Genomic DNA, 27769 nt, shown 5'->3' with positions numbered 1-27769 from the left:
CTCAATCTGCTCAAAGGAAGGTCAGTTTTATAGCTTCTCTAAAGAGCTCAACTGTTTTCAGCTGTGCTAACATGATTGTACAAGGGTTTTCTAATCATCCATTAGCCTTCTGAGGCAATGAGCAAACACATTGTACCATTAGAACACTGGAGTGAGAGTTGCTGGAAATGGGCCTCTATACACCTATGGAGATATTGCACCAAAAACCACACATTTGCAGCTAGAATAATCTCATCTCATCTCATCTCATTATCTCTAGCCGCTTTATCCTTCTACAGGGTCGCAGGCAAGCTGGAGCCTATCCCAGCTGACTACGGGCGAAAGGCGGGGTACACCCTGGACAAGTCGCCAGGTCATCACAGGGCTGACACATAGACACAGACAACCATTCACACTCACATTCACACCTACGGTCAATTTAGAGTCACCAGTTAACCTAACCTGCATGTCTTTGGACTGTGGGGGAAACCGGAGCACCCGGAGGAAACCCACGCGGACACGGGGAGAACATGCAAACTCCACACAGAAAGGCCCTCGCCGGCCCCGGGGCTCGAACCCAGGACCTTCTTGCTGTGAGGCGATAGCGCTAACCACTACACCACCGTGCCGCCCGCTAGAATAGTCATTTACCACATTAGCAATGTATAGAGTGGATTTCTGATTAGTTTAAAGTGATCTTCATTGAAAAGAACAGTGCTTTTCTTTCAAAAATAAGGACATTTCAAAGTGACCCCAAACTTTTGAACAGTAGTGTAATTCATGATGGAAATAATTTATTTCTCAAATATTCATTAGTGGATGTGAATAATTTTGAGTGCACTGTAATACATAGGCGATACAAATGAATTTCACCATTCTTACATTAGACATGTTTATTATCGTCACACTAGCCATGGCTGCAAGCCTATGGCAAAACAAAGTTTATACAATACGCACTCTTATTTTATTACATAATCTTAAGATACAACTCTATAAAAGTATTCAACTAAAAATGTGCATTAAACATGTATAAGGAATTTGTTCGTATCCAATTTTTGTTCATATACATGTCCATGTACAGTACCAGTCAAAAGTTTGGACACCCCGACTCATTCATAGGTTTTTCTGTATTTTGACTATTTTCTACATTGTAGAACAATACGGAAGACATCAAAACATGGAACATATATGGAATTATGCAGTAAACAAAAACTGTTAAAAAAGAACAAAATATGTTTCACATTTTAGATTCTTCAAAGTAGCCAGCGTTTGCCTTGATGACACTTTGCACACTATTGGCGTTATCTTAACCAGCTTCATGAAGGAGTCACCTGGAATGCTTTTCAATTAACAGGTGCCTTGTCAAAAGTTAATTAGTGCAATTTCTTGCCTTCTTAATGTGTTTGAGATCAAACAGTAAATAATAATAATACAGTAAATAGCCTTATTCCACAACTGTAGTAATCCATATTATGTCAAGAACCGCTCAACTAAGTAAAGAGAAAAAACATCCATCATTACTTTAAGACATGAAGTGACTTTTAATTCATAAAAATACAGAAAAAACATTGGATTGGATTGGAGGTGTGTCCAAACTTTTGACTGGTACTGTATTTTAAAAGAAAGTTCAATTCAATAGAGAAATAACTCTAAGCAAATAATATTTAAAAATATTATGAAAAATTGTTAATACTGTTAAAATACAATCATAACTGAAAGTTCAGCAGCTACAACAAATGGGACCAGGCAGAAAAAGACATGAAATTTACACAGTTAATACATGTTTATGTAACAGTAAAAAGAATGATTTAAGGTAAGGTTTGAGCTTCTGTGAAACATTATTTCCAATAAATATAAAAAATACAAATAAAATGGGTTTAGTACATGGTGTATAAATACAACTCACTCTGTTAAGCAAAGCATATTTTCAAATAAGTTCATTTTTCTCAAGACAGTATTTGAACATTTTTAGGAGTGTTTAGCAAACAAACCTGCCTGACATGTTGGTCTGGATATTCTCACACACAGCTACATAGCATAATTGCAAACTTATCGTTGAAAAACTGCATCTGAAAGTAAAATTTTGCTTTAAAGAGCACCAAAAACATAATTTGAAGTGCGTCACCACAAAATGAGTTCATCCATCCATTATCTGTAGCCACTTATCCTGTACAGGGTCGCAGGCAAGCTGGAGCCTATGCCAGCTGACTATGGGCGAGAGGCAGGGCAAAATGAGTTCAGTTGCTAAAAAAAAAATTAAAGGTTTCATTGAATATTCTAAATCTATTGTTAATTATCTTAAAATAAGGGGTCGTTTGCTGAATTTAGTACAGCCAATTCAGATAAATTAGTGAAAAGATTTAAGGTATCACCATCTTAACAGGAAATCAAGTTTGGAGAAAATCGGCTATAAACGTAATGATGTGTAAACTGAAATTAATGCATAGCACACATTTATTTGGCCTACAAAAAGTCATAGTTATAGGTTACTTTACATTATATGCACTCTCATTTCAAATTGATAAATCTCAGAAGACTACACTGGACTCATTTTGTGGGAACACATCCTATTTATTTACCGGAGCTTTTTTAATTTTATTTTCTCTCTCTTTATTTTATTTATTTATTTATTTATTTAGTGTTTGTGTAATTTGATGTTTGTTTTTGTCCGCCGGTTGTGGTGTAGCTCCAGACCCGGTTTTGGGCGTCGGTTCCCTCCAGGCCTTGGTTCGCTGTGGGTGATGCCTGTGCTCCCAGCTATGGACTGCAGTGAGCTCGTTGCTCATTTTAACATCGTGGTTATCCAGCGCTCTGTGCTTTAGTGCTTGGCGTGGTGTTCCGACCGATGTTGCTTGGTGTCGTCGCGGCGGCTGTGCAGGCGGTTTGAGACATACCGGCGCTCTGTGTGGCAGTGCTTCTGTGCTCGCTTTGTGGATCCATGGCGTGGTGTTCCAAGTGATGTTGCTGGCATCGTCGCAGCAGCTGTGCCGGTGGTGTAGGACTTGTTTTCGTGCGCCTTTTGGTGGGACTCTGGCTGCTACACCATTGGGATGACATCCTGGCCTCTATTTGGTGGACTTTATTTATTTATTCCCTATAACTGTAAGGCGACCTTGGGTTTTGAGAAAGGCGCTATATAAATTGAACTTATTATTATTATTTATTAAAATGGCTCAAAAGAACAAAAAACAAAGTGTCCCAGAGAAAGAGTGCTAAACTACAATCTGATCAACAACACTGAACCAGCTGATAGTGAAAAGTAAAACTGGATTCAGACAAACACGTAGACGCTGAGAGTAATATACCTAGGATCTTGGACATATGAAAGCAGACTGTAGTGGAGAAGCTAGAAGTGTGCAGGCAGAATGTCCCAGGGGTTTATGAAGGGGTTCAGTCAGGACATGAGCAGATCAGAGAAGACGATTCTTCATTAGGCCTGCTGAGACCAGAGGAACCGATCACAGCGCTCCAGCATGGTCTGGATCAGAGCTCTGAGAAGAGTGTAAAATGTTCAAAACTGAGGTGCGAAATAAGAATGGCAAAACAAGACATATGAGATGAGGGGGCCACTTCAGAACACAGAGTTTAAGTGTGAAAGGATATGGTGAGATTCATGAAAAGGAGTTATTGGGCCCCCCCCCCTTTTTTTATTACCTCTGAGGCCACACCAATTTGATTAGTTGGTTCGCGGAATCGCCGCTTGAAGAAAATGCAAAATGAAAAAAAAAACCGAAATCGACTGCAGGTTGAGGTCACGTGACATCGAAAACCAATCAAATCACCCCTTTCACTTTAGAAAAAGACTTGTGGAAGAAACATGGCTGTGGAGGGGAATCCTGCAAAGCCTGTTTGTGATTGTTAGGATATTCAGCGAACAGAAGCGTAAAATCTTTGACAGGTGTGTCGAAATTCAAGAGGGGGAAAACTTTGCACAGTTGTACTCAAGATGCCGTGAGCTTGTTACCCTGCGATGTGCCAACTTGGACTACAACTTTGTGGAGGTGGGTTTGATTTATATATTTCATTGATTGATGTGAGGGGCAAACAAAAAATCATTCGAAGTATTTAGCCATCAGAAGTAGCCTACTCCTGGTCAAATCTTTTTTTTCTGTGCATTGTAGATGTTCAATTGACTGTAATTCAATCGTTTATTTAGCCTCTGTTTACTGGTTTGCCTGATAAAAGACGTGCAGCCAGAGCTATTAAAAGAGCCATATGAAACGTGTAACAATAATGTATTGTCTTTGTTTTGTTTCTCTATTATGAAAGCCCTCTATTTCCACCGCTAATTTTACCATCAGAGCATTTTTTTAATTTTATTTTTATTTCGTGCGCTCGCTTCATATTTTTCCTGAAAAAATCCGAGAACCAACTAATTAAATTGGTGTGGCCTGAGTAAACTAAAATGATGTCAATATAATATGATTCCTTTTTAAAAATATTCTTATAGGCTGTAGGAGATATTACAGTTCACTGTTCATACATCTGGTACAATACCATTATAGGCACATAAAATGGTATATTGCTGGACTTGGGTGCTGGTAAAAAATTCCATCCATCCATCCGTCCATTATCTGTAGCCGCTTTATCCTGTTCTACAGGCAAGCTGGAGCCTATCCCAGCTGACTACGGGTGAAAGGCGGGGTACACCCTGGACAAGTCGCCAGGTCATCACAGGGCTGACACATAGACACAGACAACCATTCACACACACATTCACACCTACGCTCAATTTAGAGTCACCAGTTAACCTAACCTGCATGTCTTTGGACTGTGGGGGAAACCGGAGCACCCCGAGGAAACCCACGCGGACACGGGGAGAACATGCAAACTCCACACAGAAAGGCCCTCGTCAGCTGCTGGGCTCGAACCCGGACCTTCTTGCTGTGAGGCGACAGTGCTAACCACTACACCACTGTGCCGCCCTGGTAAAAAATTGTTATACATAAAAACTCACTATAATTACACTTACACTTGTGTCCAGGGGCAGCTCTGATAAGCCCTGGGAATGTATACCATACACAGCCAGGCCTTAATCTTTAGGGGCAAAAGGTGATGGTAAAGAACCAATACTGTTTTCTGGGACTTTTATTGGGACTCTTTCTTCCTGTTGGTTTAATTTATCACTGACCAGATTAACTATCCCTCAAACAGTAGCCTACCTGTTTGAGTTATGCTTTTGTATGTGACTTGTGCACGTCACACTTCTAGAGTTATGTCTTAATTAGTTATACATTTTGGAAATGTGTGGGCGGCACGGTGGTGTAGTGGTTAGCGCTGTCGCCTCACAGCAAGAAGGTCTGGGTTCGAGCCCCGTGGCCGGCGAGGGCCTTTCTGTGCGGAGTTTGCATGTTCTCCCCGTGTCCACGTGGGTTTCCTCCGGGTGCTCCGGTTTCCCCCACAGTCCAAAGACATGCAGGTTAGGTTAACTGCTGACTCTAAATTGAGCGTAGGTGTGAATGTGAGTGTGAATGGTTGTCTGTGTCTATGTGTCAGCCCTGTGATGACCTGGCGACTTGTCCAGGGTGTACCCCGCCTTTCGCCCGTAGTCAGCTGGGATAGGCTCCAGCGTGCCTGCGACCCTGTAGAACAGGATAAAGCGGCTAGAGATAATGAGATGAGATGAGATTTTGGAAATGTATAAAGCAGTCAAAACTCCAAAAAAAAAAAAAAATCATACATGATGCAAAATTAATAGGCAATATAACTGTGAAGGTTCTCAGTTATCCAGGTCATCGTAATCTGTACATGCTAAAGAAGTCCAGTTGCCTTCTTTAGCACGTATGGATAGGGAATATAACGTTACAGTGTCATGCACTGACTCAGCAATTTTTTTTTAAATGAAGTAGATTATGTTGGTAGTCCATGTTAAGAACACACAAGAATCTCAGGTTCTGCATACAGCTGTTCTCCTGGACATTTCCAGGAATTGACTGATGAGGGCAGTGCAATACACTGTAAATGCACGTGATCCTGTTTCAGGTGATCAAGAGGTTCTCAAATCTAGAACGAACAATTTAATTCAGGATTTGAGATCCTTTAACGCACACTTTAAACGTGTACAGATTGTACACACTACATCAGAGCGCTATACAGTGTATCGAGTATTAATCTCTGGACTCCCTGTGGTAATCTCAAGGTTAAATGACAATATTATCTTCTCACCTCTGCCTCTTCTCTGCCACTCTCAGGAGCTCACACACCAGCGTAGCGTGAGTGTTCAGCTCCAAGTGCAGCCCACACTCCTGCAGCGCTGCTAGGGCCTGGTCAGGCCCTACAATCCGCGCCAGGCACAGTACTAACTTCTCCATACTGATTTGGCTGCTCCAATCTGCTGAACCATTGATCGGGTCAAAGGGCCTATCATCATCATCATCATCATCATCACCACCTTTACCATTGGTGTTATTCACACAGTTATCGGCACTGGTGCCATTAACTGTATTGGGCATGGAGGGGCAGATGTTAGGGTCAGAAGGGAGAAGTGAAATGGCTGTTGAAGGGCTCATGGAGTTTCTCTGTTGACAAAGCTGAATCAGGAACATCCATTCTTCCATGGTCTGTGGAACAATACCTACAGAGAACCAGACGCACAACAAACATTTCAAAAAGTATAAAAGATATTTCATTTTTCCTTACATAAAACGTTCTTTAAAGTGTACGTAACGCCTCTAAACCCCACTTTTTTCCTTGAACAAAACAACAATCATTATGGTGATTGATCATGTGTTTTTGAACCACAGCTGATCCAAAAGGAAATTGGAAAATCAATAAGATCAGCCGATTTTTACGAAATCTGCCGAGACTGAACTGGAAGATCCCAAAGGGGTGCTTGACGTCACATGTTTAACAATTCAGGTATCAATTTCGTTCCCGTGTGCAGCAGTGGTTAGATCAGTCTTGATGTGGAATCACGCTTTGGAGAGAATTCTGATAGTGATTGGGATTCTTATATGTCAGACGAAGGGGCAGATGATTATCAAGGATATTCCCGAGTAAATGGTTATCTTTTCGAGCCCCTGAGATGAGAAACCACCAGTTCACTCAGTTCACAACAGGCTTCTTCTGTAGCGCACGTGAGATGGAGAGATGAATCGATAGATAGAGAGATAGAGATAGATGTGCAGAACACGGTGGTTACCTTTCATCATGTTTTCCTGAACAAAACTAAAAACAAATCGAGTCTTGCAATATTGCAATCTGAGAGCATTTAACATGTTTCAGTTAATAATTAATGATGATGACTGCGTGCATTTTTCTTCCTGTTAAAGTGCATCAGATATGATAAGATCAGATGTCGCAAGGATGTAAATGTTGCTCATAATCCTGTGTCTGGTGTGTGAGTGTGTGTGAGATAATAGGGGAATCGATGAACTGTCTAAATGTCAGATCAAATGTCATTTATTAAATAAATGGGTTTGTTTTTTGCTCCAATAATTCCCATGTGGTCGTTCTGGTGGTGAACACTTGATGGATCAGATTTATTATTAGTAGGCGACACGAAATCTGCCCGTTTCGTTTGCACAAACCTCACCCACTGTCGCTTTAGATTAGTGTCATTTCTCGGAAATTTGTGGACTGAATGATGTGTTGTATATGGATTTGAACATCCAAACACAGCGCAGCACTTTCCCATCATTATTTTTGTAGGATTCCAACAACAATATCCAATTTCAGCGAGTAAACAAGCACGGAGTCAGATGAACCGAAATGACCCAGATAACCGGGGTTCTACACGTGATGTCATGTGAGATTAGCTCTGAGGCAAGGCTGCCTTTTTCCAGGATCCGGAAGCCGTGATTTATCAATAGTTTTGTGCTTGGAAATAAAATAACAAATAATTTACTTTCCCCCCTGCTTTATTAATTCATTTTGGTCATTACTAATGATATATGTTCATTTTAAAGCATTACAATAAGGCATTACATACACTTTAAAACACTCTCCTCCCACACACACACATCTAGTCAACATCAGTACAACATCTGCAAACTGCTTCTCAACAACATCACATGCAGCCCGTTTGCTAATTAGGAACACGCTGGAACATTGTTGGTTTGGTTCACTGTTTACAAGTTGCTGAGAACCACACAAATGTTATTTAGGCCCTGATGAATAAAAAAGGAGAGATAATTGAAGGAGGGTGTACTTTCTTTTTCCCATGACTATGTCGACTACTCATGTGAGCTGAATCTTTTTATCACAGGATGAAAATGTTGAGATTTATTAAATCATCATGTAGAGGTGATTAATTAAACACTGATGGATTTAATTCACACATACTTAAGGATAACTGAAAGTAGCAGATGACCATAGACCACCCACCCACACACCCACACATACACACCTTGAATATAGTCAAACCTAGCAGCAAAATTACCTGCCAATAAAATAAGATCATCTTAAGCTTGAATTTTTAAAAATATGTATAGAAATAGGCTTAATGGTCTTATACATGTGATATAATAATCTATATTATATGAACAGAAGTGTTTTACTGGGAAATATGCCGCTCATATTTTTCATATGAGCTATATCCGGGACATGGAGAACCTAAACCGTGACATATTACACACACACACACACACACACACACACACACACACACACGTGTGTGTTATTTACCAGCTGGGAGGTCCGTATCATGAAATACCGTGACTGAGGTCTTGAAAGTACTGAGCGAGGCCCTCTGGGCCGAGATCAGTATTTAAGGCTGAGGTCACGATATTTCACCATACGGACCGACCTTAAGCTGGTAAATAATATATTTATTTTTTTCTTTACCAAATTCTAACAGAAAACGAGAGCGCCCGAAAGGGAAAGCCGAGCCGAGCCGCCATTTTGAATCCTCATTCACGGCTGTAATGCAAATTACTTCCTCCTCGGTATACAAGTGCACTTCCATGGCAGGAAAAAAACTACATTTTGCCACCTATGTCGTCCCCTATTTATACAAATAGGAGTCATTCAGGATTCAGCCATGTTTTTGCTCGGCATTAGCAACAGTTAGAGGTTTTTAGCTTTCTCCTGAAATGTTTTCTTTTATTTCTTCTTCCTCAGGGTAGTAAAACTCGCTTTCGCTGTGAACACTGTCGTTATCGCTATCCATGCTGTAAAATTAATGCTATTATGCTGAGAAATGCTGGCAAAAATTGATAAGATTTTTGATAAAAATCTTATAAATAAAGCTTATAAAAAAGATAAATGTTGATAAAAATTGTGACTATGTTTGTTCTTGTGAACGAGCGAGTCGCAAGAGGTCCGTAACCGGGGTCCGTACTGTAGCCAGCCGATCAGAGCATAGGATTTGATGAAAACAGCACCGTGAAAAAAATAAATAATATTATTTACCAGCTGGGAGGTCTGTATCGTGAAATACCGTGACCGAGGTCTTGAAAATACTGACCTCGGCCCAGAGGATACGGACCGACCTTAAGCTGGTAAATAATATCTTTATTTTTTCTTTACCAAATTCTAACAGAAAATGAGAGCGCCTGAAAGGGAAACCATATTTAGAACAAACCTGCTACAAGCTCATTTTCGGCTTTCTCCTGAAATGTTTTCTTTTATTTCGTCTTCCTCAGGGTAGTAAAACTCGCTTTCGCTGTGAACACTGTCGTTATCGCTATCCATGCTGTAAAATTAATGCTATTATACTGAGAAATGCGAAAATAAATGTTGACAAAAAATTGCTACTATGTTTGTTGTTGTTGTGAACGAGTGAGTCGCCAAAGGTCCGTAACCGGGGTCCGGATCGTAGGATTCCGGACCGCTCACGAGCCAATCAGAACGCACGATTTGATGGAAACTGGATCGCGAAAAAAATAAATAGAGGATATTACACGGTTGCACAAAGATATGAAATTTATCTTTGAGTAGTGAATGTATATCTCATGAGTGAGCAAAGTGAATGAGTGAAAATATTTTCAACACAAGAAGATAAACTTCATATCTTTGCACCACCGTGTAATGTTCTTTATATTATATGGACGCATCCAAAAAAAAATACGCAAGTTAATCAAAAGAATTTTAATTTTGAACCGGTTCACCATTTTGACAATGCGTGTCTAGTCAGTGGGAAAACACTGGGACTGACAACATCGGAGTGAAATATCAGGAAATATGTCACTCAGATCTGCGGTGTGGGCGGCACGGTGGTGTAGTGGTTAGCGCTGTCACCTCACAGCAAGAAGGTCCTGGGTTCGAGCCCTGTGGCCGGCGAGGGCCTTTCTGTGTGGAGTTTGCATGTTCTCCCCGTGTCTGCGTGGGTTTCCTCCGGGTGCTCCGGTTTCCCCCACAGTCCAAAGACATGCAGGTTAGGTTAACTGGTGACTCTAAATTGAGCGTAGGTGTGAATGTGAGTGTGAATGGTTGTCTGTGTCTATGTGTCAGCCCTGTGATGACCTGGCGACTTGTCCAGGGTGTACCCCGCCTTTCGCCCGTAGTCAGCTGGGATAGGCTCCAGCTTGCCTGCGACCCTGTAGAACAGGATAAAGCGGCTAGAGATAATGAGATGAGATGAGAGCTGCGGTGTATTTCAGATGAAAAATGCGAGTTTTTCAACACGAGACGACACACTTTATATCTTCAATCCAGTGTGTGATTTTCTTTTTATTATATCGATACATTCACAAACAAAAAGTACGAAATTTATCAAAACATTCATCGATTTCCTCGTGAGTGACCTACAGAGATTTATGTCACGATTTTGGTTCTCCATGTCCCAGATGTAGCTCGTATGAAAAATACGAGTGGTGTATTTCCCAATAAAACACTCATATCCATATAATATTGAGAATTATTATACATACAGGACACTTTTTCGATGGAATCAAAACATGTATTCTATTCTCTTCTAGCAGGTTTCATTCGTTTGGTTTGATCGCATGCAATATTGTTAGCATATTGCTTATCCTACATGTATTACGCCACTCTACCCAATGGAGAATGAGTTTCGAATATGGTTTACGATATTGCATGCTTGTCAAGACAACATGACGTCACACATCGGAGACGTAAAAGTTCCGTGCTAGTGAGCGACTGTGACAATTTGGAAACAAACATGGCTGCCAGGTTTGCTTCGTTAAATACGGAAAATTTTGAGAGAATTTTGAAAGAGAAAGACACATTGAACACCCGAAAGGAATGTATAATAATAATAATAATAATAATAATAATATTGGCTGGCTTTTTTTCATGGTATATCAGATATATTCCATTCAGCTATCATGATACTGGACTCATCTTTGACTTGTTCAGTATCATGCTTGCTGAATGGAATATATCTGATATACCACTCAATGCCAGCCAATATTATTTAAATATTAGATAACTTTCCTTTATTAAACATATCTTTACTTGTTAAGATATCATTTTTGCAGTGCTGAAATCTTCCTAGTTAGCAAATGTGTTCATTGGGACATTATTGAGAAATAAACAGTACAAGTCTTTCCCATTTATGTTTGCTATCTGGGCTTTCGAACCAGCCCTGGATCACTAAGAGCAGTGTCACGGCTCAGAAGTACTGCAGATATTTACCATTGGGTTCCTCTAGTAGACTCATATCATCCAATCTACAGATGGCAGAGAAAGCCTCAGTGCGCCTTTGCAGTTCTTTGCACAGATAGAGATATCCTGTCCAGAAACTAACAGAAGACACGCTCTGCTGTTAATCAACAACCAACACCAGCAACTCCATCTTAAACAATTATACTTACTTAAATCTTCAACACGCCTCACAGAAAACAACATTTAATTCTAACATTTGTAGTAAAAAAGTACACTTTCATCAACACCTTCCATCTTTTTCTTAAAATCTAGTAGATTGGAATTAATTACAATCTTTGTGAGAAGTACACTGACCCATGAAGTCTGCACGACTCCATCATCTTCTGTTTGGAGTCGAAGTCGGCAGGGAGGCGGATCAGCAAAGACAGCAGACGCCCATAACCCCAGCAGAAGTAATGAGAGTGCCACCTTAGACAACAAGACAGTCTTTTACACTGTAGTCGATCGTAGTGCTTTCTTACAAATTTGTGCAATGCCATGTGCTGTGTGCTGTACTCTGCACAGCTACATTTCGATGGAAAACTGGAAATGACTCGCAAAGCTAAACAGCTTCAAGTTTGGTCTTGCATAGAAAAACGTAATATTCTTACTTTGGGTGTCCGTCAGCTGTCAACGTATCATCTTTCCGTGGTGCATCATGGCTAAGAGCTAGATCCAACCAAACTTGTCGTAGTGTCTCAGGCTGAAGGAGTGACCCTAAAAAGGAGAGTCTGGAGAGACAGATACAAAACATTGTAAAGTTTTGCTTTCTCGTTCTTGACAACTTTAGACTATGAAAATGAAAAATAAAGCTCACAGAGGTTTCAAATTCAGTTAAGATTTGCAGGAGTTACAATTTTAAATTACTTAATTGTATCAGACAGCTTGTGTGTTCTGAATTTGTATCTCGTCAATGAATCTATCTACAGTATGTAATATTTTCTAAGTGTAGTTATCATTTTGTGTTTATGGATTTACTTTATCAATAAAACACTGATTTTCAGCTTGGCAAAACAGGTAGCTCTGTAAATTTCAAGCTTCAATTATAGTTAATTATCACGAATGAAAACAGTATAAACTAGGAGCAATATTGGTATATTATATTTAACAGTTATTCCACAAAATCGAGTTGTACATGAGCTGATAGCTGACGAGGCGCATAGCACCGAGTACGATGAGATTGAGCGGAATAACTGTTTTATTCTATCCACATTCACTGGATTTTGAGAAACAGAAAATTTTTATTTTAAATTTTGCAAATTCGATAAATAAAACTTTATACAAAATGTCTGACAAAATAATTTCCGCTTAGAATGTAAACAAACTGCCAAAATTACAGGAGGAATTTGTGAAAAATGCTACAACCCCGATTCCAAAAAAGTTGGGACAAAGTACAAATTGTAAATAAAAACAGAATGCAATAATTTACAAATCTCAAAAACTGATATTGTATTCACAATAGAACATAGACTAGTGGAGCAGGTTAAGGCAGATTTTGCTCCAAATCGTGCACTTTGTGATATAAGCATGAAACTTGGCACGATTGTTGCTGATAGGTCACTTTTTCAGAAAAAAATGCTAGCCACGAAAAAAATTCAATATGGCGGCCATTTTTTTCAAGATGGCCGCCAGACGTGTCCCTGTTTTGTGGTTTTGCTAAAAAAAACACAGTGCAAATTATGATATGAACATGAAATTTGGAAATAATGTTCTGTGTAGGTCATGTTATCAGCTAAAAGTGCTAGCCCCCCAAAAAATTCAATATGGCGGCCATTTTTTCAAGATGGTCGCCAAAAAATCCCCCGTTAGTGGTCTTGCTCTGGTGTCAAAGTACAAAAGATGAATTCAATGAAACATTTTTGATTTATTGCCATTATAATACTGAATTACATGCAGAAAAACAGAATGATTGCACAATTAGCCAATCTGGCATGATGAAAAGCCTATTTTTCACAGTGGATAATCTTGTGAAACCCTTACACTCCAATGCTTTTTTGGGAAAATTCCCATATCTTTCCTAAGCTCCAAGAGTTGTTTCTTGCTGATTGCTCCTTCCATCAAATAGTCCCAAATGAATTGGTCACATGATTTTCCAGCATGCGCATAGGCCTTTCAGAGAAAAACAAATGAACGAAAATAGTGCTAATGCTCAACAGTGAAAAATAACTTGGTCAAATCTATGACATCGACAAAAATATCCATTGCTGAGATCTATCTTTTATCCCTGAACTGCTAGCCCCCTCCCCCAGCACCCAATTACACAGTTTTAGGTAGACAATGCCCCCTACCATAAAAATGGTTTGCCAGCTCTGATTTATGAATGGATATGTACCACTGTCCAAAGTGAAGTTTGGTAGACCATTTGAATTTGGATTACTTTGCCATCGCCAGCATGGCTAGGCCCAAAGTTCAGTCACTGTTCCTTGCTTAAAAATCTCACAAGGGCAACTGCGCAGTGGAGTACACCCTATTCCAGCCTTCGAGCACTTGCATTTGGGATACTAACTCAATGTTTAGCTGACATTGAACCCCATGCTGAGTTTCACAGCAGTGTCTGTCACCAGTGTGCCCTGGTAGTGAGCGACATACACTCTCTTCTTATGCCCTATGAACTGCCAGAAGATGTGCCATTACTCGGCGTCCTCATAGTCCTGTTCCAGTAAGTGCCATTACTCATCCTCCTCATCCCCTTCCAGTTAGTGCCATTACTCAGTTTCTTCTGCCAAGAGCAACTGGTTTTGAGGCGCCAGATACCCGCCTTTCGCACCACCTCTATCTGCAAAATCACCCCTGCCGGCTCTGGAAGGCGAGGGTGGACACTTGACTGCTAGAGGCTGTGTGGTTCGCAAGCCATTTGGGATATTTTGTAAGCAATGAGAGCTCATTGCCATCCCGGCAATAGCAGTCCATTTTAGGGGCACACATGAGCACAACCACACAACGGGGATGTGCGTCTGGCAGCCATCTTGAAAAATGGCTGCCATATTGAATGTTTTGGTCTGTTAGCACTTTCAACTGAAAACATGACCTACATAGAACATTATTGCCAAATTTCAGGTTCATATGACAATATGCACTGTGGCTTTTTAACAAAGCCACAAAATGGGTACGCGTCTGGCGGCCATCTTGAAAAATGGCCGCCATATTGAATTTTCTGGAGGGCTAGCACTTTTAACTAACATGACCTACACAAAACATTATTGCCAAATTTCATGTTTATATAACAATTTGCTCTGTGTTTTCTTAACAAAAACATGAAACGAGGATGCGTCTGGCGGCCATCTTGAAAAATGGCCGCCATATTAAATTTTTTTCGTGGCTAGCACTTTTTTCTGAAAAAGTGACCTATAAGCAACAACAATGACAAATTTCATGCTTATATCACAAAGTGCATGATGGTTTGCTTAACCTGCTCTACTAGACAACATATCAAATGTCGAAAGTGAGACATTTTGAAATTTCATGCCAAATATTGGCTCATCTGAAATTTCATGATAGCAACACATCTCAAAAAAGTTGGGACAGGGGCAATAAGAGGCTGGAAAAGTTAAAGGTACAAAAAAGGAACAGCTGGAGGACCAAATTGCAACTCATTAGGTCAATTGGCAATAGGTCATTAACATAACTGGGTATAAAAAGAGCATCTTTGAGTGGCAGCGGCTCTCAGAAGTAAAGATGGGAAGAGGCTCACCAATCCCCCTAATTCTGCGCCGACAAATAGTGGAGCAATATCAGAAAGGAGTTCGACAGTGTAAAATTGCAAAGAGTTTGAACATATCATCTACAGTGCATATCATCATCAAAAGATTCAGAGAATCTGGAAGAATCATTGTGGGTAAGGGTCAAGGCCGGAAAACCATACTGGGTGCCCATGATCTTCGGGCCCTTAGGGCACTGCATCACATACAGGCATGCTTCTGTTTGGAAATCACAAAATGGGCTCAGGAATATTTCCAGAGAACATTATCTGTGAACACAATTCACCGTGCCATCCGCCGTTGCCAGCTAAAACTCTATAGTTCAATGAAGAAGCCGTATCTAAACATGATCCAGAAGCGCAGACGTCTTCTCTGGGCCAAGGCTCATTTAAAATGGACTGTGGCAAAGTGGAAAGCTGTTCTGTGGTCAGACAGGAAGAACTTCAAAATTTGAAGTTCTTTATGGAAATCAGGGACGCCGTGTCATTCGGACTACAGAGGAGAAGGACGACCCAAGTTGTTATCAGCGCTCAGTTCAGAAGCCTGCATCTCTGATGGTATGGGGTTGCATTAGTGCGTGTGGCATGGGCAGCTTACACATCTGGAAAGACACCATCAATGCTGAAAGGTATATGCAGGTTCTAGAGCAACATATGCTCCCATCCACACGACATCTCTTTCAGGGAAGACCTTGCATTTTCCAACATGACAATGCCAAACCACATACTGCATCAATTACAGCATCATGGCTGCATAGAAGAAGGGTCCAGGTACTGAACTGGCCAGCCTGCAGTCCAGATCTTTCACCCATAGAAAACATTTGGCGCATCATAAAACGGAAGATACGACAAAAAAAAGACCTAAGACAGTTGAGCAACTAGAATCCTACATTAGACAAGAATGGGTTAATATTCCTATCCCTAAACTTGAGCAACTTGTCTCCTCAGTCCCAAGATGTTTACAGACTGTTGTAAAGAGAAAAGGGGATGACTCACAGTGGTAAACATGGCCTTGTCCCAACTTTTTTGAGATGTGTTGTCATGAAATTTAAAGTCACCTAATTTTTCTCTTTAAATGATACATTTTCTGAGTTTAAACATTTGATATGTCATCTATGTTCTATTCTGAATAAAATATGGAATTTTGAAACTTCCACATCATTGCTCTCATCTCATCTCATTTTTTTCCGCTTATCCAGGGCCGGGTCGCGGAGGCAGCAGTCTGAGCATGGAAGCCCAAACTTCCCTCTCCCCAGACACCTCGGCCAGCTCCTCGGGAAGAACACCGAGGTGTTCTCAGGCCAGCCGAGAGACATAGTCCTGGGTCTTCCCCGGGGCCTCCTCCCGGGGGGACATGCCTGGAACACCTCCCCAGGGAGGCATCCAGGAGGCATCCGAAAGAGATGCCCGAGCCACCTCAGCTGATTCCTCTCAATGTGGAGGAGCAGCGGCTCTACTCCGAGCTCCTCCCGAGTGACTGTGCTTCTCACCCTATCTCTAAGGGAGCGCCCAGCCACCCTGCGAAGGAAACTCATTTTGGCCGCTTGTATCCGCAATCTTGTTCTTTCGGTCATTACCCAAAGCTCATGACCATAGGTGAGATTCGGAACGTAGATTGACCGGTAAATCGAAAGCTTCGCCTTTTGGCTCAGCTCTTTCTTCACCACGATGGATTGGTAAAGCGACCGCATCACTGTGGAGGCTGCACTTATCCGCCTGTTGATCTCACGCTCCATCCTTCCCTCACTCGTGAACAAGATCCCGAGATACTTAAACTCCTCCACTTGAGGCAGGACTTCTCCACCAACCTGAAGAGGGCAAGCCATCCTTTTCCGGTCGAGAACCATGGCCTCGGACTTGGAGGTGCTGATTCTCATCCCAGCCGCTTCATACTCGACTGCAAACCGCCCCAGTGCATGCTGAAGGTCCTGGTTTGAAGAAGCCAACAGGACAACATCATCCACAAAAAGCAGAGATGAAATCCTGTGGTTCCCAAACAGGATACCCTCCGGCCCCTGGCTGCACCTAGAAATTCTGTCCATAAAAATTATGAACAGAACCGGTGACAAAGGGCAGCCCTGCCAGAGGTCAACATGCACTGGGAACGGGTCTGACTTACTGCCGGCAATGCGAACCAGACTCCTGCTCCGTTTGTACAGGGACCGGACAGCCCTTAGCAAAGAGCCCCGAACCCCATACTCCCAAAGCACCCCCCATAGGATACCACGAGGGACACGGTGCACATGTGGACACAAAGCACATGTGGACTGGTTGGGCAAACTCCCATGAACCCTCGAGCACCCTGTGAAGGGTATAAAGCTGGTCGAGTGTTCCACAACAAGGACGAAAACCGCATTGTTCCTCCTGGATCCGAGGTTCGACTATTGGCCGAATTCTCCTCTCCAGTACCCTGAAGTAAACCTTCCCGGGGAGGCTGAGAAGTGTGATTCCCCTATAATTGGAGCACACTCTCCGGTCCCCTTTCTTAAAAACAGGGACCACCACCCCAGTCTGCCACTCCAGAGGCACTGTCCCCAACCGCCATGCGATGTTGCAGAGGCGTGTCAGCCAAGACAGTCCCACAACATCCAGAGACTTGAGATACTCAGGGCGGATCTCATCCACCCCTGGTGCCTTGCCACCGAGGAGCTTGCAAACCACCTCAGTGACTTCGGCTTGTGTAATGGATGAGTCCACCTCTGAGTCATCAGCCTCCGCTTCCTCAATGGAAGACGTAACGGTGGGATTGAGGAGATCCTCGAAGTATTCCTTCCACATCATTGCATTCCGTTTTTATTTACAATTTGTACTTTGTCCCAACTTTTTTGGAATCGGGGTTGTATAATAATTCTTGAAAAAAAAAAGATACGTTCTTACCATCAAATACTTTTATTCCCTACTTTGTTGCTTTTTTGTTGTATTTTTTGGGGTTTTGTTTTTTTGGGGGGGGGTTTGTTTTTTTTTATTTCATCTTCGGTTGGTTCAGCAATACGCGTCACCATTATGTTTTTCTCTACTCACGGTATATGAGCTGATAGCCTAGTAGTAGAGTAGCCAATCAGAGCACGCGACTGCTCATATTCAGTGAATCTGGATAGAATATGTATTAGCACACTCTTTTACTGTATATACCCCAAAGTACATAGTCATCGCACCAAGAGTACCTTTGTTCTTCAGCTTGTGACTGAACCAGGTTGTCTAGATAAGGCAAAAAGTGACTTGGCTGGACCATGGCGATGATGTCAGAGGGGAGGATTGTAGGATAGAACTGGGGATATGCCCGAACGGCCATCTCTCCATGCTTTTCATACAGTCTACAACAAAAGAGAAGAGAATCAGCATCAACATGTCACAAAAAAAAAAAGGGTGTGTGTGTACAGCTTACCTGTAAAGGTGTGTGAGGAGCACTGGAGCATTCCAGGGCTGCAGCTCTCTCAGACTGCGCAGTGACTTCAGTAAATCTCCTTTCTGAATGACTTCCACCACTTTACTGGCCTGGGTAAACTCTGCAAACACACACATGTAGCTCAGCAGCATTACCAGCATGGCCTACAGACCATATAATTTGTCAAGTGCTATTCTTTTTAATTACAAGTGCTATAATTATATTGTCAAGTGCTCGTTTTATTCTCTAAAATTATGACTATTCAAAAACAGATAATATAAGGTATTAAAGGTAATAATGGACTCAACCAAATTCCATTTTTACACAAATGTTTCTTCAAATTGCTGTAAACAAGAGTGCTCTGAGAGCACAATATCCCCCGCTGGCAACTGAGCCATAACTCTGATAAAATGTGACTAAATTGAACGAAACTGCAATATGCATATTACCGACATGTAACAAAGAATCCTGTCAAGTTTCATGAAATTCAGGTTTTTCGACCAGCGGGGGATAAAAACTGCAAAGGAAGTTGATTTCAGAAAGCAAGCACACCTTGCTGAAATTGCCAAAGTACAAGTTTGTTAATAATCAAGGGCATAACTCTGGTAAAATCTGCCCAAATGAAACGAAATTTCAATATGTGTATAACTGTCATATAACAAAGCCTTTTGCCAAGTTTGGTGAAATTCCTCCACAAACTGTGAGAGGAGTTGATTTCAGAAGAACGTACACCCTCATGAAATTGTCAGCGTATAAGTTATTTAACCAAGGGTCAAAACTCTGGTAAAATTTTCACAAACGAAATTAAATCGCAATATGTGTATTACCATCATATAACAAGGCCTTTTGCCAAGCTTCGAGAAATTCGTCCAAAAATTGTGAGAGGAGCTGATGTCAGAAGGCAAGCACACCTTGTGAAAGTACAAGGTTGTTAATCAAGGGCTGTAACTCTGGTTGCGACTGAATTGAACAAAATAACAATACGCGTACTACCGACATATAACAATGCCTTGTGGGTGGTAAAAGAGAGCAACTGGACTTGCTTGAAGATTCTTGAAGACGTTTCACCTCTCATCCAAAAGGCTTCTTCAGTTCTGTCTGACTAATGGCGAGTATCAGGTATTTATCCTCTCATGGATGAAAAGCAATCCTAAGATGTCGTTGAGTCATCCTGTTGGTGTGGGTCACTGGGGACTGGGTGTGAACGGCCTAGAGAGTCGTTGGGGTGATCAGTGGATTGCTGGTTCTCTCTGTCTGCCTGCAAGTCACTGAAACAGCTGGGTTTTGGTGTGCATTCAGTTGTCTGGGAAGTGTGCCAAGGATTGCATTGTAGGTGGCTGATAAATGGTGTCTTAGACCACCACCTCTGTTCAGTGATGGCCGTTCCAGATTGACAAAAATGGCTTCTTTAACTCCTCGCTCATACCAACGATCCTCTCTGGCTAAAATGCATACGCTGCAATCCTGAAATGAGTGTCCTTTGTTGTTAAGATGAAGATAGACAGCAGAGTCCTGGCCTGAGGAACTGGCTCTCCTGTGTTGAGCCATGTGCCTGTGAAGCGGTTGTTTTGTTTCCCCAATATAGAAGTCCGTGCATTCCTCACTGCACTGAGTTGCATACACTACGTTGTCCTGTTTGTGTCTGGCTATTCTGTCCTTAGGGTGGACCAGTTTCTGCTTCAGGGTGTTACTGGGTCTGAAATGCACCGGAATGCTGTGTTTGTAGAAGATCCTCCTGAGTTTCTCAGATAGACCAGAAATGCAAGGAATGAAAACGTTCTTGCGTTTGTTCCTGTTATCCTCCTTGTCCGTTATGCTCCTTTTTCTGCTCTTGAAACCTGGATGACTGAGAATCTTCACAGACATAACAATGCCTTTTACCAAGTTTCGTGAAATTCCTCCACAAATTGTGAGAGGAGTTGATTTCAGAAGGAAAACACACTCATGAAATTGTCAAATTATAATTTTGTTAATCAAGGGCTATAACTCTGGTAAGATGTGACCACATTTAATGAAATTACAATATGTGTATTATCGACATATAACAAAGAATCCTGCCAAGTTTCGTGAAATTCCTCCAAAAATTGTGAGAGGAGTTGATTTTAGAAGGTGAGCACCCTTCCTGGGACGGACGGATATCGCTATGACATAATTCCCCTTTGGGTCTTTCAGCCAGCGGGGGATAAAAAATTATCACATTATTTCAGATTGTACAGTTAACACTAGGAATGTGTTAAAGAAGAGGAAGAGCTAAAGAGCGGATATTTGGTTGACAGCAGTACGAGGGGGAGAGAAAGCCTATTTAAATATGGAGTAATCATGCATCACTTTCCACTGCACTTAATGTTCTTCCTGTCAGTGCTGGTACACATCTGAATGTGGGGGACATAATATAGAGAAATAAAGAACTCTATTTACTGAATGTATTGAATGTCGGGCGGCACGGTGGTGTAGTGGTTAGCACTGTCGCCTCAGAGCAAGAAGGTTCTGAGTTCGAACCCAGCGGCCGATGAGGGCCTTTCTGTGTGGAGCTTGCATGTTCTCCCTGTGTCTGCGTGGGTTTCCTCCCACAGTCCAAAAGATATGCAGGTTCGGTTAATTGGTAGCTCTAAATTGACCGTGAATGGTTGTGTGTTTCAGTCCTGCAATGAGCTGGCGACTTGTCCAGGGTGTACCCTGCCTCTCGCCCATGGTCAGCTGGGATAGACTCCAGCTTGCCCCTTGCGACCCCGCATGGGATAAGCGGTTACAGATAAAACTAGATAGAACTCGATGCCAACGGTGTCGATGGGGATGCCTCCGCCTGGTTGACTACACGCCTTATTAAGTTGTGATTTGGGGATGGACATTTGACCTCACAGTAATCTTGACCTGGTGAAATTACTTGTATTAGCCTTGGAGATATCGCGTTCACAAAGTTTTCGGACAGACATTTGACCTCACAGTGACCTTGACCTTAGATCTTTTGATCTCAAAATCTAATAAGTTCATGTTTGCCCCAAAGTGCACAAATGGTGAAAGTTTGGTGGAATTCCTTTCATTAGCCTTTGAGATATCGTGTTCACAAGGTTTTGGGACGGACGCACGCACGCACGGATGGACGGACAACCCGAAAACATAATGCCTCCTGCACCTTATGGTGGAGGAGGCATAAAAACAAACAAACAAACAAACAAACAAACAAAAACCATCTGGCACAAAATCCGACTTCCACCTCCCCATGGTGTGCTGGGGGCAACAGGTCTTGCCTGGCTAATGAAAGCAGTAATAGCTCCTCACATTTACCAGGTAGGTGACCTTATTCTCTAGGCAGTTCACCTTTGTCCCCAGCTGCACAGATGCTGAAAGATATTGTGTTAACAACACTTTGGGATGAGCGTTTGACCTAATAGTAACTTTACCTTTTGACCTCAAAATCTAATGAGTTCATCTTTGTCCAAGTGCTGAATATTAAGTGACTTTCCTTTCATGTGCTATTGAGATATTGCGTTCACAAGGTTTTGGGGCAGACATGTGACCTCAAAGTAACCTTGACCTTTGGCCTTCATATTCTTATCATTTCATCTTTGTCCCCAGGTGCACAAATGCTGAAAGTGTGATGAAATTCCTTTTATTAGCCTTTGAGATATTGTGTTCACAAGGTTTTTGAACAGACATTTGACCTCACAGTGATCTTGACCTTTGCCCTTTTGATCTCAAAATCTAATCAGTTTATCTTTGCCCCCAAATGCACAAATGGTGAAAGTTTGATGAAATTCCTTTCATTTGCCTTGGAGCTATTGTGTTCACAAGGTTTTCGGACAGACATTTGACCTCACAGTGACCTTGACCTTAGACCTTTTGATCTCAAAATCTAATCAGTTTATCTTTGCCCCAAAGTGCACAAATGGTGAAAGTTTGGTGAAATTCCTTTCATTAGTCTTTGAGATATGGTGTTCACAAAGTTTGGGGATGGACATTTGACCTCACAGTAATCTTGACCTGTGACCTTTTAACCTCAAAATTTAATCAGTTCATGTTTGTCCCAAAGTGCACAAATGGTGAAAGTTTGGTGAAATTCCTTTCATTAGCCTTTGAGATATCGTGTTCACAAGGTTCCGGGACGGACGCACGCACGGACAACCCGAAAACATAATGCCTCCTGCACCTTACGGTGACGGGGGCATAACAAACAAACATTGAATATCAGCTTAATATTTCAACCTGTAGCCTTACTGTAGCAGCAAAATTCAAACTTTGGGAATGTTCGGACTGCCACAGAATTTAGAAAGCGAGGACTACTTTGATTTGTGAGAAAGATGTTTAATAAATCTCATCAGAATAACAAATTTCATATGATCACACTTTTATAATAATCTTAAAATGCCTCTCTCTCTCTCTCTCTCTCTCTATATATATATATATATATATATATATATATATATATATATGAGTGATTCCACGCTTATGGGTACTGAAATGGGGACATGAACTTATTCACCTATAACCATTTCTTTTTTTACCATCAGGTCACAAAACATGTAATCTTTAATGAATGATATGTTAAAAGATAACTTTAATTTTCTGAGATGTAATAAAAACATATTTATATGCCAAAGTCAAGCCTATGAGTTCCAAAATGATGTCTGTTACATTACTTCTGTTACGATTGTCCATCTCGCGTCTGTTACAAATTAATTACAATCTAGCTATATACCATGTTAATCTTATTGAAAGAATGTGTATGTTTATTCTACTACACATTTATTAATTATATTTGCTAAAACATCACCTTCCTATGTTTCAAAAAGTAATTCTACATTGTTAAAATTGAGAATATATATGTCCACAACACTTCTGTTACGTTCTGACTTTGGCATATAAATATGTTTTTATTACATCTCAGAAAATTAAAGTTATCTTTTAACATATCATTCATTAAAGATTACATGTTTTGTGACCTGATGGTAAAAAAAAGAAATGGTTTTAGGTGAATTTTTAAAAATAAGTTCATGTCCCCATTTCAGTACCCATAAGCGTGGAATCACTCATATATATATATATATATATTTTTTTTTTGCATGGCCAAAATGGACATACGTAGACACCCAATTTCACGCGCCATATACAGTTCTTGCCCAAACAGTTTTCACAAAGTTGGAAGCACAGAACTGTCTAGAACTGTCTTTATATGCTGTATAATTACAATTTCCCTTCACTGGAAACAAGAGGCACAAACCTGTTCCAGCATGACGATGCCCCTGTGCACAAAGCAAGCTCCATGAAGACATGGTGTGCCAAGGTTGGAGTGGAAGAACTCCTGCACAGAGCCCTGACCCTCAACCCCACTGAACACCTTTGGAATGAACTGGAACGCTGATTACATATTAGAGCTCCTCGTCCGGCATCAGTATCAACATATCGCTAGACTTTGGTTTTCTTTTTCATAGTTTCTCACATGCCTTATATTGATAATGTAATAAATAACTGAATGGTGATTTCATATTTCTATTATCATATTTCTGGACAGGTGGCACGGTGGTGTAGTGGTTAGCACTGTCGCCTCACAGCAAGAAGGTCCGGGTTCAAGCCCCGTGGCCGGCGAGGGCCTTTCTGTGTGGAGTTTGCATGTTCTCCCCGTGTCCGCGTGGGTTTCCTCCGGGTGCTCCGGTTTCCCCCACAGTCCAAAGACATGCAGGTTAGGTTAACTGGTGACTCTAAATTGACCGTAGGTGTGAATGTGAGTGTGAATGGTTGTCTGTGTCTGTGTGTCAGGCCCGTGATGACCTGGCGACTTGTCCAGGGTGTACCCCGCCTCTCGCCCATAGTCAGCTGGGATAGGCTCCAGCTTGCCTGTGACCCTGTAGAACAGGATAAGCGGCTACAGATAATGGATGGATGGATGGATGGATATTTATTTGAATACTCAAGTACTTCCCTAGTTGGCACACGTGCAAGCAAACATACAGATCAAGGTCTATTCACATGGTTTCATTTTTAAATTGAGAGCTGGTGTAATGAGATTCTTTACCGTTGGGATCATACAATGGTGGGTCATGAGTGACTGGGTTACATTTTTCAGTTATTGTAATCTTATGTTGAATCTGGGCGGGCCCTCAGAGTATGTGCCAATGAGCTGGCTGTTTTCACCACCATTCTTCAACCTTTCCCTCAGCCAGAGCACCGTTCCCTCCTGCTTCAAGACCACAACCATCATCCCTCTTCCCAAGAAAAGCCCACCCACCTGCCTGAATGATTACAGGCCAATAGCACTCACTCCAATCATCTCAAAGTGCTTTGAGAGAGTGGTACTGGCCCACATTCAGAACAGCATACCGGAAACCCTGGACCCCCTGCAGTACGCCTACAGGCCCAACAGGTCCACCTCAGATGCCATCACTGCTGCCCTCCATTATGCCCTCTCCCACCTGGAAAACAAAGACTCTTACATGAGGATGCTCTTTGTTGATGACAGCTCTACCTTCAACACGGTCATCCCCCACAAACTCATCCATAAACTCTCCACACTTGGTTTGCATCCCACCCTCTGTGACTGGCTCTTCGACTTCCTGGCTGGCAGGCCCCAGACTGTCAGGATTGGTAATAGGACTTCATTCAGCATCATCACAAACACTGGCACCCCACAGGGATGCGTCCTCAGCCCCATCTTCTACACTCTGTTGACCCATGACTGTGTCGCCTCCCACAAGGACATCATCGTCCTGAAGTTCACGGACGACACCGCAGTGACAGGACGCATCACTGGCGGTGACGAAACGGCCTACAGGAGGGAGGTGGCCAGTCTGGCGTCATGGTGTGAGGACAAAAACCTCACCCTCAACACGGACAAGACGAAGGAGATTATAGTGGACATGAGGAAGGAGAGGAGACCTCATCGGCCACTGTTCACCCAGGAGCTTGAGGTGGAGAGGGTGAGCAGCTTCAAATACCTGGGTGTTCACATCAGTGAGGACCTCACATGGACACTCAACACCACACAGCCGGTTAGGAAGGCTCAACAGCGACTGTACTTTCTGAGGAGGCTGAGGAAGTTTGGTATGTCTCCCAAGATCCTCAGAAACTTCTACAGCTGCATGATTGAGAGCATCTTGACCAACTGCATCACTGTGTGGTACGGCAGCACTACAGCAATGAACCGCAAACGCCTGCAAAGGGTGGTGAAGACTGCTGAGAGGATCACCAAAACTCCACTGCCCTCTCTGCAGAGCATCTACCACCGCAGAGTCCACAGGAGAGCTGCCTCCATCCTCAAGGACCCCACCCACCCCCAGCACGGACTGTTCACACTCCTACCCTCAGGCCGGAGGTAGAGAAGTGTGAAATGTAAAACTGTCAGACTAAAGAACTCTTTCTTTCCCACCGCCATCAGACTCCTGAACAGCTGACAGGAGTCTACAACCATGGACCACCTCCCTGTAAACTGTCCTTGACTGTTTACATTTGTTTGCACATTACTGCCCTTTTGCTGCCGTTCCTTGACTGTTTACATCTGGTTAAATTGTTTGCACATATTTGCACATTACTGCCATTTTGCTGCTGTTTCCTTGACCGGTTACATTTTTAGCACATTTGCACATTATTGCCCTTCTGCTGCTACATCAGATCATTGCCTTATTTTTGTATTACACTACCTATTTTGCACTACATTTAACTTTATTATTTATTTATTTTATACTGGGTGTTTTGTTTTTGATGCTTTTTGCTTTCTTTGCTTTTATTTTTGCACTATATTGCCTTTTTCTTCTTCCGCTTATTTGTTTATTTGTAATTGGAATTCATGGTGGACAGCAAACTAAGAATTTCATTGTGCAAGTGGACATGTCCTAACTGTGCATATGACAATAAACACTTTGAATCTTGAATCTGAAAATAGGAGTCTATTCAATACTGTACAACCAACAGGACCTACTGAAAGTTACTACTGTGCTGGAAAACTACAACCACTCTGCAATGCTTTTTCTTTGCACCACATGTGTTTAGATGGCGCACTATTTAATGTGGGAGTGTACTGAAAGTGATACTGGGATTTAAAAAAAATACTCACCTAGCATGCAAGCAATGTAGGTATTTAGGATGTCTGGCTGCTCCCTGTACCTCAAAGTGCACATCTTCCTCACTCTCTCCCTATCCAGCAGGAAAAAGAACTTCCGCAGAAACACACAAACCCTCTCCACCCCTCCGTCACTTATTCCACCTGGGCAGCCCAAGTCCATGTAGAGGCATGCAAGTTGAGAGAGGTCATCCTGGAGGTCTGAGGGCAAGGTGTATGCCACTGGAGCTACAATAGCGACTGCAGACACCGTAATTAAATCAGTGGAGCTGAGGTTAGTGTCTGTGAGGCTTTCTTCCTCTAGAAGGTTTGAGGTGTGCTCCGATTCTGACCGGTGTCCTACTCCATGGTCATCCTGAGGGACAGCAGAACAGGCTTGGCTGCCCGAGTCATCATCTTCCATTTCCAAGCCGTTCTTCTCTTCCTTTATCTCCTCATTCTCCCTCTCTCTGCTGCTGGGGTTCTCTGGACCCAAGACCCTTTCTAGGACAGGGATCCACTCTAGAAGCACTTCTGTCAAGCACCTGGGATCCAAGAGAACGAGAGGGTCCTGGATCTGTAAGCTACAGGGAGGAACAAAGAAAGAAAGCTCTAGTTGCGCTAATTTCAGCACATACAGAAGGTTCCAGATGTTAGAGAGTGTTACAAAAACCAAATCAAAATTTTAGCAAACTGTACACATAAATTGTCACAATATTTAGGTTTGCTAACAGAGTGTGAAGACAACTTCCACTCTCTGCTATATCTGATCATTACTCACATGGCTTTCTCTGTTGCCACCCTTAGCTCGTGTAACTCATTCTCTGCTTGCTCACAAGTCTCCCTGAGATATGAAAGACAGAGATAATAAAGTCATCTATAACCCCAAATCAGAAAGTGGGAACAATATGTTGAAATTGAAAGTAAACCTGAAAACAATGGTTTTGTAAATAATCTTTGACCTGTATTTAACTCAAAAACAGCACATTTGATTGAGTTGTTTTACCTCATGGATTTTATTGTTTTTCAAAATAAACACGTTTAAATTTTGATTCTTGCAACACATTTAAAAAAAAAAAAGTTGGGATGGTAAAGCATTTACAACTTTAATGTTGCCATTCCTTCTCACAAA

The 27769-nt window shown here is 41.9% G+C and overlaps 1 protein-coding gene across 2 annotated transcripts in view; it reads right to left on the bottom strand.

Annotated features, from left to right (window-relative positions):
• Positions 1 to 854: 854 nt before the first annotated feature.
• Positions 855 to 27769, bottom strand: part of hps5 (HPS5 biogenesis of lysosomal organelles complex 2 subunit 2) — a 69777-nt gene continuing 42862 nt past the window's right edge. For both annotated transcript variants that reach the window (XM_060914527.1, XM_060914528.1), the window contains 9 exons: positions 27419 to 27481; positions 26653 to 27221; positions 18609 to 18729; positions 18388 to 18537; positions 12138 to 12257; positions 11842 to 11955; positions 11518 to 11624; positions 6145 to 6553; positions 855 to 3470 (listed from right to left, as the gene is read on the bottom strand). In XM_060914527.1, the coding sequence (XP_060770510.1) occupies positions 3410 to 3470; positions 6145 to 6553; positions 11518 to 11624; positions 11842 to 11955; positions 12138 to 12257; positions 18388 to 18537; positions 18609 to 18729; positions 26653 to 27221; positions 27419 to 27481 (1714 nt within the window). In that variant the 3' untranslated portion in view covers positions 855 to 3409. The remainder of the gene's footprint in view (positions 3471 to 6144; positions 6554 to 11517; positions 11625 to 11841; positions 11956 to 12137; positions 12258 to 18387; positions 18538 to 18608; positions 18730 to 26652; positions 27222 to 27418; positions 27482 to 27769) is intronic.

Source organism: Neoarius graeffei, chromosome 2 (genome assembly GCF_027579695.1).
Source record: "Neoarius graeffei isolate fNeoGra1 chromosome 2, fNeoGra1.pri, whole genome shotgun sequence".
NCBI lineage: Eukaryota > Metazoa > Chordata > Actinopteri > Siluriformes > Ariidae > Neoarius > Neoarius graeffei.
Note: the sequence above shows the minus strand (reverse complement) of the source record. Positions and strands in the feature narration are given on the sequence as shown.